Source organism: Falco rusticolus, chromosome 3 (genome assembly GCF_015220075.1).
Source record: "Falco rusticolus isolate bFalRus1 chromosome 3, bFalRus1.pri, whole genome shotgun sequence".
NCBI lineage: Eukaryota > Metazoa > Chordata > Aves > Falconiformes > Falconidae > Falco > Falco rusticolus.
The window spans coordinates 26,379,259-26,393,325 of record NC_051189.1 but is presented as its reverse complement, the minus strand read 5'-3'; the positions used below and the strand labels follow the sequence as shown (position 1 = coordinate 26,393,325).

The 14,067-nt window shown below is 34.9% G+C and overlaps 1 protein-coding gene across 47 annotated transcripts in view; it reads left to right on the top strand.

Annotated features, from left to right (window-relative positions):
* Positions 1 to 14,067, top strand: part of RIMS2 (regulating synaptic membrane exocytosis 2) — a 340,243-nt gene that overhangs the window by 185,782 nt on the left and 140,394 nt on the right. For 34 of the 47 annotated variants that reach the window (XM_037381128.1, XM_037381124.1, XM_037381096.1 and 31 more), the window contains 5 exons: positions 2,326 to 2,391; positions 4,819 to 4,881; positions 9,388 to 9,462; positions 11,899 to 11,970; positions 13,467 to 13,646. The exons of 4 other annotated variants lie outside the window; for them this stretch is intronic. In XM_037381128.1, the coding sequence (XP_037237025.1) occupies positions 2,326 to 2,391; positions 4,819 to 4,881; positions 9,388 to 9,462; positions 11,899 to 11,970; positions 13,467 to 13,646 (456 nt within the window). The remainder of the gene's footprint in view (positions 1 to 2,325; positions 2,392 to 4,818; positions 4,882 to 9,387; positions 9,463 to 11,898; positions 11,971 to 13,466; positions 13,647 to 14,067) is intronic. 9 more of the 47 variants (XM_037381126.1, XM_037381125.1, XM_037381115.1 and 6 more) reach the window with 6 other exon arrangements.

Here is a 14,067-nt window from a genome sequence, read left to right as displayed (position 1 = left end):
AGTTTGAGGATCTTGATTTGCAAATCTTAATCTTTGTTTCTACAGAAGTTAACTTCTCAAAATAAAGTAAAATCAATGAAAGTAAAAGGCAAAAGTGACATTACTGCATAAAGATGAAAAGCTGGATTTTAAGCAATGAGATGGAGTAAATCTTTTCCAGAGCTTTACTGAAGAGAAGGCTATTAACACTAATTCCTCCTGGGGTCAGAAAGGAAAATCTGACATGAAGTGGAATATCTCTAGCTCACTGTTAGAACAGTATCTGGAGATTCCTTGGGCCTAGGGACTGATCCTGGGTTTTCTGGTCCTCCTGAATCAGGCTGCCTCTGGGTAATGTTAGCGTTCAAGCTACTTGAGTTATCTTACCAGATACAAACTACTATGAGTATCTCCCAAACACTACCATTTTTCCTAGTTTTTAATCATTTTTGTCTTTCCATATTCTGACAGCAGTTCTTTAGGTATTTAAGGACCATTTAAAAAATAATCTTTATTCTTTATCCATTGAAAAATACTAAGTCATTTCCTCTTCCTTATTTTGTTGGGAATATATTAGAAATTACTTTTAAAACAGTTTCCTTATTTACCTTTACACTTTTCCCCAGTTTAATGCTTAATTTACATTACATTATTCTTGTAGCTCAAGGTGTCAGTCCTTAGTTCCATCTGTTTAAAGAAAGCCATGTTAGCATACCAAACAACCACATCTCTCCATGTCTTTTACTTTCACTTTATTAAGCATGTGAAATAACTTTCCAGTTTCCACTGTTCATCAAAATAGCAAACATTGTTCTGCACAGTTTAGCACTTCAGCACTTGGAATAATCTCTCATCTGGGACAGAGTGTTTTGTATCTCATGTCACTGTGAATCCCCCAGTGTGGGTGTCCTGCAAGCAAATACCTTACACAGATGCATCAGTCAAAACTCGTTGCCACCTTTGTTATTCATGGCTCTTTTCACTGCTTCTCTTGTAGTCCTTCACAGCCAGCCCATTGACTCTTGTCTCTTCTAGCAGATTCTTCTTTTTATTTTTTTTTTCCCCACAGAGTGACTACTTGGTTTTCTTGTATCTTTGCTGAAGTTTGTTTTGGTTACTGTTTATCAGATTTGATAGTCTTTACTTCATTATTTCTAGGACACATTTATGTTATTAAAAACCTTAATTTCTGTGTTGATTCTTAGGCTATGGCACTTGTCATTTTGTCTTTGTGATAGTTTCCCTATTTTGAAGAAGCGTAACTGTTGCCTTCCCAGAAGAAAGGGAGGCGGCATTGGCAAAATACTTCTTGTCATTCAGGATCCTTCATGCCTAAGAAAGCACATTTCTTCAGCACCGGCCTAAGAAAGGCAATAGGCACATGTGCAGCTTCAGTGACTCCAGCGCCCTTTGGACCCAGGGCTTTGCAAAGAACACTCTGCTGCCCAGCTCCAGTTTTCCTTGACTCTTTAATGGGATAGTCAGCATGGCAGCACTAGCTGGTATCGGTTCACACTGCTGCAGCTACTCAGATTGAATATATATAAAACATCATGACCAGACATGTGGAGCTTTACTTAGGTTTTCATTCACATCCCTCAGTTCACAACCCTATAGAGCTATATAGGCTAGTTCCTAATTTGACAGTCACCCATTTAAGGACTGGCTGACATAAAGGTGATGTCAATGACAGGGTAATGTTCTTAAGATTTTTATGCTGTTTGCTTTTAAAAATAAAATATTAGCAGTTCCTCACAAATAAAAATCCGTTGAAAACCTCACTGTATGAAATTCTTTCTAACGTATCTATCTCAGAGCTCAGCTTAGCCACTGAGAACACCACACTATGTGCTATTTTCATTTTTTTTTCACTTAGCCTTCGAGGTTAGTGTTTGGAAGTCAATAAAAGCTGGTTTGTGCACATTTTATGCAGGATGTGAGGTTTATTTCAGGCAGAATTTCTGTTGCTTCACTTAAGGAAACAACATTTTGCTTCCATTTTGTTTTCTGACATTCATTTTGCCAGTCAGAAATTTTATAACGTCCATATCCTGGTTTTGTTGAAATTTGTCAGTTGCTCAAATACTGTTTTCCTATTGATGTGACTTTCCACTCCTATGAAATATGTGTGCATTGACCAAGCGTTCATAATATGTTGCTCATTATTTCTGAATGTAATTTGAAAATAGAAGTTTAACTTGACATATATATGAAAATATAAGTTCAGAATATTGTAGATAAATGTGCTCTATGTTTGTCACTATTTTAATAATACAGTGAGGGAAAACCATGAAAGAAGCACTTTTAAAATGTCTGAAATATCTGTGCTGTTTATTCCATATTCAGGAGGACTAGGCAGGAGAGAAGAGTGCCTAATTCATATTATGATGACACAACCTATACTCCTGAAAGGTATTTTAATTTATACAGTTAAAATAGATTAGTAATACATTTTTTTTCAAGTGTAGTCTAAAATTTTTAATTGGCCTAGACTAATGATATTTAAATTTACAGTGCACTTTATGCAGTATTTCTCTAAATAGAGAACAACTAATTTCCATAGTTTTTCAGTACATTGTTTTCTTTTAGCTCTCCATTAACTTTGGAATTTTTTTTAAGTATAATTCTTAACTTGAACAATTTTTTATTCATTAGATATGGAAGGAAAACGGAATAATATAGAGGAGCTAAGTACAACTGAAGGCTTTTCCCCCACTTAACTGCAGCATATTTCTAGTGTCTAACCTTTTCAATCACTAGGAGTGATTATAGGACAATTTAGAATCCTCAATTTCATTCTTTTAATGACCTGAGTCACTTAAGTTCCTCAGCTTTTGACATGTTATTGCTCCTATTGACTTAAAAAAGGACTAACTGAATGCCTTCAAATTGATGTGCTAGGACTGAAAGTACTATTGTTCTTCTTAAATTTTGATATGCATGTAGTGTATCACAGTGAACATAATATAACTAAAATCTGCTGTGTAATCTGAAAACTTTTGAAGTGACTCTGGAAATAGTTATTTGATAACAGCATTTCATGTTTAAAGAGCTAGGCAAAGTCCAAAAAGAAGGAACTCTGAAGAAAGCAGCAAACTGATATTCCTCTTCCTTTGTACAATTAGTTCTTTTCTGTTTCTCTGTCCATTTTTAAGTCAGTGTCTGATTTTTGTCTACATATGGGAACAGGTGAAGGAGGGATTATTTTCTAACTAATAGCAAGAAAAATTGATTTTATTTGATTGCTATGAATAAATACAGTCACATTTAACAAAAATAATAAAGTGCACTGCAATTTTAAAACAATTTTTATGTATTTATGGTGTCTATAATAAAGTATTTTTAATGAAGAATTGTTCTTGAAATATCAGCTAACTGGACACAGTGGCTTCAGTTTTAAGGATATGGATGACTAGGGAGAGTTAAAGATACACTTGTCATTCTCCAACTGTATTCTAATTTAGATTGAACAAAACCTAAATCTAATCTAAAACTAAATTAGATTAAACTAAAGTAACTTTCATCCAGTCATTGATCTGGTTACAAACCATGCAAAAAAATGTCATTGCCCGTACCATTAAATTTGACATAGAAGAAAGAAGAGCAGCTGACTGACAGTCACATATACTGCACTCCATACTCTCTTCCCTCAACATAATGACCAGGAGGTGTGAGGTTCTTCAGTTTGTAAACATACTGCAGTACTTCAGATTCTGAAATCTGAGAAGTTTGGGAAAAAATAGAGTCATGCAAAAAATACTGCTGTGATTCCCAGGACCAAATTAATGATAACTCTTGGATAAGTGTATTCAAGCTATTTAAAAGTTCACCCTGCAGACTTTGGCTAGGATTTTCAGTAAAAGGAAGACTTATATTCAAGATGATAATATGGTGGTCCCTCAATCTTTTCTGAAAATCCCTGCATTGCTTCTTTTTTTTTAACTCATTACTCACTGTTATGTGGAAATCATTGAATAGTGGGATTATTGCAGTTCCAAGGCTTTACCCAAGCACGATCGTGAAAATATGGAACTCTAGAGATCCAGTTGAGACTCCATAGCCAAATGTTGGATGATTTGTATATACTCATACCAGAGTATTGGCACATAAACAGCTTATCCCCTGCTTTCTGAAATGCAAGTAGCAGTTTTTTTCCCATTCTTTCTTTTCTCAGTGGTTCTACTTTAGATAAAATATTTCTACATGTGTTTTTTGTTGTCTTCAACTGATTTGTTGAAATGATGCTGCAAATGTTTAGGTAGGCCATGTACAGTACCTGAAAGATTAATAAAAGTATAAAATTTAATTAGTTTTTATTGTTTGATCTGAGTGAAAGGAGTTTTCTTCTGCTTCCTAAATAACTGCAAAAACCAACCACCCTATTAAATAGAAAAAAACATTTTTTGAAATTAAAAGTGGTATTTTAAACTATTGCTGCATAGAATGCTATTTTTGTTAATGGTATATCTCCACAATTACTTTTTAATTATTCCACAAACTCAGTAGCCATTAAAAACATGAAGACTTTTGTGTGAGAAAATATAAGGGATCAGTTTAGTCTGTATGGAACTGAAATTCTTGCCTAAACTGCTGAAAAGAATAAAGGTGAAATATATTAAGAATTATATTAGGAAAAAATTGAACATAATTTGCTTTGGTTTAAACAGTATATGTTTTTTTTTCATACCTGAGAGAAAATAGGAAAGGTACAAAATGATTTGGAAACATTTGGGAAGCTTCCCATTTTATTGAGAAGTGGTTATGTCATATGAATTAAAGTGTTATTAATAATACATATGTTTTTTTATAACATTTCTTTATTTTGACTGCATTGCAAAGGTGGTACAATGGTGCAAGTTCATGGGCAGATCATGTAGTCAATGGTTCAGCTGAAAAATATGGGTAAGTAAAGAGTGTAGTGTTACAGATACAGCTAAAATGTATTTCTAATCTTTATAATAACAGTTCATTTATAATTGTACCAAAGTTATTCCTAATAAGTATATTTTTCTTGATGTATTTCTTTCTTGACTCAGGACTAAGACACATTTACGTGATAGTCTGTTTTCCAAGATTAACCTGTTTTATTCAGTTACAAACAGGAAAAGAATATTAATTATGTTTGAACTATTTCTAATTCGTTCACACTGTTCAGAGCCGCTTTAAATGAAAAAGGGCTTTTTGACTGATAACACTTGCCTACAGTCAGTGTTGGGGAACGTGTCTTTGAGACCTAATACTTTTTGCATTTAGAAATAATCCCAATTTTAACTGTCCAGCCTATCTCTCTATGTGATCGCTGCATAACATGCGAAGTGCTATGTGCGTTACAGTCTGAAGTTCTTCCCAGCTGCAGTTGGCTCCTGGTCAAGGAAGCACACAGATTTTCCTTGCTATCAGTTCTTTGACTTTACTACTTCTGCCTCATTTTCTTCTTGCTCTTGCAACAGTTTTCTTCATTTTTATTTACTTCTTTTGTGAATGTGCACAGAGCTTGCTTCTTTCTGCCCTTCCGCATCTCCTAAGTAGGAGATGGGCTACGCTGGTGGCATTTTTTTTGACTAAAACAAACATATGGTATAGGTCCAATATGCTGGTAAATACTGGAATTCTTAAGTGAAACTGCCACAGAGCTACCAAGAACTTTTCCTTGATGAGGACTAAGAGTTAGAAAACTGTATCTCAAAAAAATTTGTGGTGATGTTATCCAAAATAACGCTGTACAGTGGTGTCTCAAATGCTACAATTTTGTGCAAACAAATTCATAATAACATGTAAATTTTGCATGAATATTAAACTAATTCTTAGTAGTAAATTAATTACTGACTATACTTTGAATTTTCTACTTCTATTTATTCCTTTGTGGTGGTACAAGTCAACATATTTCTTTGGAGAAATAGTTACGTACCTAAAACAGATCACTGGAAGGCTATTAGACTGTATTTGGCTGAATATAACAAACCATATAAAATGATGCTATATATTGGAAAAGAAGATAATAGCAGGGATTAGTCACAGTTCACCTGCAGTTCTAAGGCTATTTAAATAAAATTGTGATTCACATTTGTCCTGTATATGTTGACTAGAATAGGAATTCTGTTTAAGGAATTCAGAGACTGAAGGAGAACATAAATGACTTTGTCAACTTAAAACTAAAAAATTCTGATATAAACCAGAATTAATCCTTCAATATTTTAATATGTTTCTCTCTTTGCTAGAGGAGAGGTAAGGGTCTTTTGCCTCAACAGTAGTGCAGCCACAGAGACTTACTTGAGACCATATTTCTTCCCTAGCTTTTTCAACCAGAGCGCTACTATTTGCTGCCTCTTCAGTTTTAAGTGTTTCAAGTATATACTTAATTTGTGCTTATGGCAATGGCCATACTTATTAGTTCTTCCTGGGAAGGTGCACAAGCATACTGAAAATGGACAGCATTTGAAGAAGGCTGAAAAGTGCTTAGTGCAACCAAACCTTTTGTATTTGCTTTTGATAGTCACACTAGATAGTTCTGGTTTACTTCACTTAGATTTAGTACTATATAGATATTAATGTAGGTAACTACTGGGGGAAAAAACAGACTTGTAACTTGAAAAAGAAACTTACTTGTTATTACTCTCTGTCCTCATTTAAATTTAGCTCCAGAAAGCTGTGGATAAAGAAATAAAAGACAAGAACATTTGTTGTAAACCAATATGACTTTTAGGTAGACCATAAGGCATAGAGCATACTTTAGTTGAATGAAGACTACTGGAATGGATCAGCTTCTGTTAAGGTCAATGGATTTGCAAAATGCCTTGAACAGAAGCAGTATGCTATCTTGTTAATATGTAATTTAAGAGCTTAAAAGACAACATAAAGTCTAACATAACTGCTTATTTTGAAATAATCTGATTGGACTCCTGGCCTCACCAAGTGACAGAACACTTGTTGACTTCTTTGAGGTCAGAATGACACATCTATTCTCAAATGTTAAGCAGACAGATAAACACATTTGCAGTACTAAGCCCTGACTGTGATAATTTACTAATTAAATGTCTGCCATATTACTGGTCTTTTAAAATGTTGCTTAAAAAAAAAGAGGCTAACTAATACAGTGTACCATGTATAAATAAAGTTATATTTAAGGTCTGAGGAAGAAATCCCACACAAAACACCAAGAACCAAGTACTTTTCGAATTCTGGATTTAATACTGCACTGTACAAAGGTGTATTTAGGTACCTGCTTAATTTTAAGCCTACAACTAATTCACTTGATTAGACTATAAAGTGCTCTGCTGAACCACATTTCAATGTTCAAGCCCTACTAGGAAATACTTTTCTCATTGCTTCTCTCTGAAGCTTCTCTATGCATTACCTGATACACCACTTACTCTTCAGTCATGAAATACATGTTCATTAAAACCCTTGAATGTTTATACAGTGTCATTGTTCATACGTTATAATACAGCATTCAAGTTGAGTGGGTGAAATATTGTGCTCTGAAATAGCAAAAAATGTGTAATAAAAGTTAATATAAAATTGAAACAGACTTTGAAATATTTCTAATATTTTTATTAAAATTTACATTATTATCTTGGAGAGAATTGCAGCAGTTATAGAATTGACCTGGGGTGGAGGGGGGGGAGAGGATTTCAGCTCTCTTCTTTGAGAGTTTTGAGTTCACAGCTTTTGAATGCTAATCAGTTTTATCATGATCTTCAGTTAGTCATCTCATGAGGATAGAGATATGTGTTGCTGCAGTGTGATTCTTTAATATGTGTCAGTTGAGGATCTATATTAAAGATGCTGAAAGCTGGAAGTAGTTGGCAAAATACAATATACTATAAAAGGCAACTGGCTATATAAATGAAATTGTATGTTACAAGTACCAGAAATAATAATTTAAAAGCAAACACTTTGCATACTACATTATACCAAAAATCTAAGTCTCTGAGACTTTTAAATTAGAAGGAATACCTCCAAACATTTCATATTAGAATAAAAAAACCATAATAAATGTCAATATGATAAAGTTAGTGAAAACTAAATAAATTGGTAAGACCTAAGGCAACTTAAATGTTGCTTGCATTCATTGGTTCACCTCTGTGTAAGGAAATGGTAGCCTGCAAGGTTCATTTTTTGAGAAAATGACTTGGAGTAAAATACTTGTTCTTAAACTAGTTAAAGTTAACTAGTGAAATGAAATTAGTATTACTATTAGCTCATTTGCTGTTTTTGCTTTCATTTGAATGCAGTTACAAATAATGTTAACTGGAAGAAGCCTTTTTCTGAAATGCATTCACTACTTTTTGTTTAGAGGTTTTCTGTGAAGAAGAATTTTCTTATAAATTTTTACTGTTTTCCTTTCAAATATACAAGTTGCTTTTCTATTCCTCCAAAATACACAAAATTGGGTCTGATTTTACAGATAAAGAAGATGTGAAATATTTCAGCACATCATTTCAATCTTAATTGTTCCAGAATTGGCACTACTCACTGGTTTTATTGATATTTGATTGCAATAGCTAGCATAAACCTCTGACTGCATCCATAGAATCATACACTAATTTGGGTTGGAAATAGCCTTGAAAAAAAGTATCTGGTCTAACTCCTTACTTAAACCAGGGGTTTGTTATTCCTCAGTATACCTATTAATGGTGAAACACATTTTGGAGAGTAAATCTCTATAGATACAGATATATGTTCTTTTTTTAAGCATTTTTATAATTGTACCATGCCATCATGTATTAGCATGATTAGATAAGTCTACAAGAGAATCAGCAAAGTGACTGCACTGCCACGTACAGATATCTAAGCAAGCTGTAAGCAACTGAGTTTCTGTAGCTGTAGCAGTATGCTATGTGTGGAGCACAATGTGCCTGGGATCACAGCTGAGTTCTCTGCTTTGTCTGCTATAGCTGAGTTAGCTAGTAGAAAAGTAGTTCAGATACTAGCATGTTACGGTTTAGTCATGCCTGTGACTGTAATGTAGATACACCTCTAGCTATCACATACACCACAGTGTAACGTGCATGTGAATAGATCATATGAGTGTGTGCATGTATATGTATAGATATTTATGTCACATATATAAGGTGTGATAGAATATTACTGCAGCAAAAATATCTTGCTTTGCTTCCTATTTTTGTTTATTTTGCAAGAGTACCTAAAAGCATTGCATTCCTGGCTTTAAAAGAACATAATTTTATATTGTATCTTTATAGGTATAGATGAGTGATTTGGTGAGAGATCCAGTCACCAGTTTATCTAGATATTTGGCAGTATACTGCTCCTTCCCATTTTCCCAATTGTCCATTACAATATTTATGACTCATATTTTAGTTTGCTTGATACTAGAAATCTCAGTTGTTTGTAGACATGCTTATCTATATTATGCTAACAGAGGATCTTGTGTCTGTGACTAAACAGCAAAGTTCCTATAGCTAGTAGAAGAATAACATGTCCAAGGATTGAAATCCAGCAGCCATCCACAGACACTGACAGGTATTACCATTGTGTATTAGCTGGAGTTTGGAATTATGATAACTAGAAAATGTATCACTGTATATTTTTTTGTTGTTGTTCTGTGCTCAGTGTTTCTAGATGAAAAAGGATGCACTAGGAGCTGAATTGTAGTGTATTGTAATCCTACAGCGGTTCTATTTTCATTTCTTTTGGTTTTTTTGTACAACAACCTAGTACTAAAACTGATTGGCATGATCTTATAGCTTGCTTTTTTAGTCTTGCACACAGTAAAAGAATTTAACATGGGCTTTCAAATAAACTGTTTTCAGTTATTTTGGGGAAAAAATAACTTCTATTTGTGTTGTAAGCTGTTATGATTGCTTACTGTTGAAAAATGTTCGCCTTATTTAAGGATTTATACATAAGTTTAGATCAATGAATGTTGCAAATACTTTTTATTCGTTAAGAAAAATAACAAACATGAAAAATTAAAAATGGTTAATTTTCTGCATTGGGAAAAGAGTTAGCTTTTGAAATTTCCAGAACATGAATATAGAACAAAGCAGATAAATCAGTAGTTAAAGCAAATGTTGTAGCACCTTTGGTTAGATACTGTAGTTACTAGAATATACAGTGGAACCTAGATAGTATGGAATTCTAATTCTTGATGGGTTTGAAATATAAAATTAGATTGTGAATACTCATAGAGCTTTCTGCATGGTGGCTTACAGAGAGCTCATTTTCAGAGTGATAGATGTGCTTGGTTAAGAAACAAACACTTATTGCTGTGCTTACTCCTCAGTGTAGGGGAGACTTATGCTCACAAGTCTTGTAGACTTTGAAAGGGGAATAGACCACTTTCCATGCATGTTTTCTTTAGCAAAGGTAGAAGGATGGTACGACAGGAAACACTATATGGAGGAGGTCACTATTTGCATTTCATTAATTGTATTTTTTATAATAAATGTCTGTTAGCAGAGATAAACAACTCTAGCATACATTAAAATATTATATGGCTGTTGAACACTAACTTAGACTGTTATATATCCCTCTCTAAAAATCAGTAATTCATATAATATGAATTTTAATGACAAAAGAGGAAACTTTCATCTAGATAACTTGGGAGCATAAGCCCTCAAGGATGTTATCTTAAAAGTTATGAACTTCTGTTTTAATTCACCAAAGTGTTTTAGAAACTTCCCCTCCGTGCTTATGGCTGGATTGTGATATTAATGCATAGTTGTATACTGTGATAGATAAGGAACTTCACTGCCCAAGCAGATTATTTGAGTTATATTTTTCCTATGAAAGGGACAGTTTGTTTCTCATGAGCTGGATTATATAGGACTTGTGTTTACTGTTAAAAGGACAAAAAAAAATTGTGAGGACAAAGAACAGACAGTAAAACTGTTGGTTGAATTGTTCTTTGTGTGTGACCTAAAACCACACAGTGATGCCTTGAAGTGGAAGACTCAATAGGCTTATATAGCCCTCCATTTGCTGCGGTGGGTGCTGAGAGATTTGCAGCACATAGCCTGTAACTTGAGAGTAACAACTCAGTTTCACCTCAGGGTTCCACTTAGTCTTCAAATCCTTCAGTCTACAAAACGGCAGTGGTGCCAGAGCTTCATCTAAAGGCAAAAGGTTGCTGCCAGAATCCATGTTCTCCTTCACTTCTGGGAAGTGCTGGTTGTTTTTCCACTTGAAGTAATCTAGCTGCAGATTGTGGCAAAATGAATATTTATATTAGCTGTCAAATCTGAAATTTCTGAGGCCTTTTATCTGTTAGCATAGTGGTTAGTTGTAGTGGCTCCATGATGCTCTGCAGAACACAAAACCTGCCGACTAAGCCATTAGTATTGATCCTCATCGTAAAAATGTCTCCGTGCCTTCTAATGCAGGCAATGGGTCAGATCCTTAACTTCCTAAAAAAGTACCTTTTTATACTGCAGGTAAAGAGAATGAGGCCTTAGGAAGTGTTTATGAGAACCATGTGGTTGCTACTCGCCTGTTCCTCTGCATGTCCTACTGGCTATTGGAAGGAGCAAGTAATAGACAATGAAATGATACTTCTTACCGTGTTGCCCGGTCCCTTCTGCTGTGTGCTGCAGCAGTCCCCCACTCACTGGCAGGAGGAGGGCTGTTGTAGTTCTCTGTGTGAAAAACCCAAGGAAAGTCCCTGTGGGATCACTAATTTTCTTAAATATGTGGGTAAACAAGGTAGGGGTGGGTTGTCTGGACCTTGGTCATGTTCTCCTTTGTAATTTTGTTGATTTTAGGAATATTTTTTTTCTTGGAATTTATTCCCATAGCCTAAGAATTTATTCCCATGGTCATTTTTTAACCACCATGCAGATGGCTGACACCTTTCTCACCTTCCATAGCACTGAAACCTCTCTTAAACAGTTGCCTAAACTAAAAAACCTTCATATCAAAGCTAAGGTTGTGTTTCTTTGTCTATCCACAATGTAAAAGAAGCGAGACAGTGGATGTTTTTGCTGATGAAGCTTCCCATTCAGAAACAGAACTGATAGAAGAAGAAGTGAGGTAATTTTGTTGTGGTTTTGTGCCAGGCTCATTGTACTTTTCCTCCAGTCCTTAGTGCCTCAGCTTATAATTACCATTATGTGTCTCACTGTGGTGTGTTTGCTTGTTAGGAGCTTATAGATGTAGGTTCATGATAAATGGTATTATTCTGAACCTGTCTGTGGCAATTCCTTCATATGCTCTGGGAGTCCAATTATTCCCTCATGAAAGGCCTGAAGAGACATTAATTTTAATGAATCTTTTATCAGCCTATTCAGCAAAGTTAGCCACCCAAGAGACAACTATACTCTGTTTCAATGTGATTTTCAGAAATAAAATGCTGTTAATAACATAAGACTCTTCATAATGAGGCTGTGGTCTCTCTCTCTCTTTTTTGATACTAACTAAAATTCGGCTTTTTATTACACTTAATCATCATCCAGTTGCTCTTTGTATTAACTGACTTCATTGTAAAATGCATGGCTTCACTCAAGGAAAAGTCCTGAAGGGTACACGTTCCCTATTTGTAAGCTGTAGCTGTTCAGTTACTCAGGGAGAGCTGGGAGGAGTGTGAATTTAATAAGTAGCTCCATCAGCGTATGGATTTTACTTTTTAAATTACCTTGATTTTATGTATTTTAGGATATTGCTAGCAAATATTACTCCTTGCAAACAGGCCAATTACACTATGAAAAAAGGTAGGGCTTGATTGATTTCTGAAGTAATGTCATGATTAATTGCCTAAGATAGAAGGAGAGCAGGCTGCTTGATCAAGAAATGCTTTTATACTCAGTCTGATTTCTCCCTATTGCATTTCTAATGGTAACTTTCTTCCATTGCTGTTTTGGCACAGTTCTTTAGGCTGTGGGTTAGAAAACTGGTTTTTTTATTACAAACCAAACTTTGTCTAGTTGGTGGAACCTCTGCAAGTACTAATGATGTAGATTTTCATCTGGCTATGGTCTGAGTACCTCATATGAATCCATCACTATAGCCTAAGACTATATTTTGACAGACCTCCTGAGACTAATAGTAGTTAACATAGTGCTACATAGTAATTACAACTACATATAGGAGTACTACCTCTTAAGATAATGCATTCTGTAAAAATCTAGTCATGTGAGTAAAAATGCTCAATTAAACTGCACAATTAAATGAGTCCTTAGCTTTAGTGAGACTTAATATTACGTCAGCTATTCTTTTCTCCCAAGGTTGATGTATTAATTAATGAAATAACAATATTTTTACCCAGAAATTGTCAGGAAACAGACTATTGCATGGATAGTCATTACTGAGACATTGGAAACATTTCAGCCCATTAATCAAGAGTATGGAGCAAGCCAAATCATACATGTATAAAAAACCCCTACGTTATCAAGAAGCGAACTCAGAAAATTCATCACCCCCCAAAATGTACATAACAAAATTATTTGCTCCAAACCATTATCATGCAGCATATTTTATAATTAATAGAAAAGCCAAAGGTCAACTGAGCTGCTTTTTGACTAACATTACAGGAATTGTGAAGCAGCAGATAGACAGCCATATCAAAGATCCAGATCAACAGAGCAACGTCCTATGCTAGAGCGGACCAACTCCCGCTCCCGATCCACAGAGCGTCCCGACTCAAACCTCATCAGGTCGATGCCTTCATTAATGACTGGAAGATCTGCCCCTCCTTCACCTGCCTTACCGAGGTGAAACAGACAAATCAATCAGACTAATCCCCTTCTGCCCCACCAGCTCACCGTTTTATTTTCCAAGTAGCTAATTGGTATCGCCTCATCCTTAGCTGATCACTAGTAGCACTAGATACTAACCCTTTCAGTGTCAACACACTATTTATATTCTACTCAGGATATAATGGTGTGGCTGCCATTGCAACTTGTTTGCTAACAGTATTTAACTACATTTGTTTGTGATTTCTCATTTATCAGGATTCCTGGATGGTTTCCCACATAAAGCACCTCATAACTATCATATGCTTCTTTTACAGAATGAGAATTTTTTTGTGTTCATCAGACATCACTTATGGAACAACCATCATAGCAACATTAAATGAAACTTCCCCCCCCCCCCCAAAAAAAAAAAGTTTCTTTAAATGGGCACTACTAACTT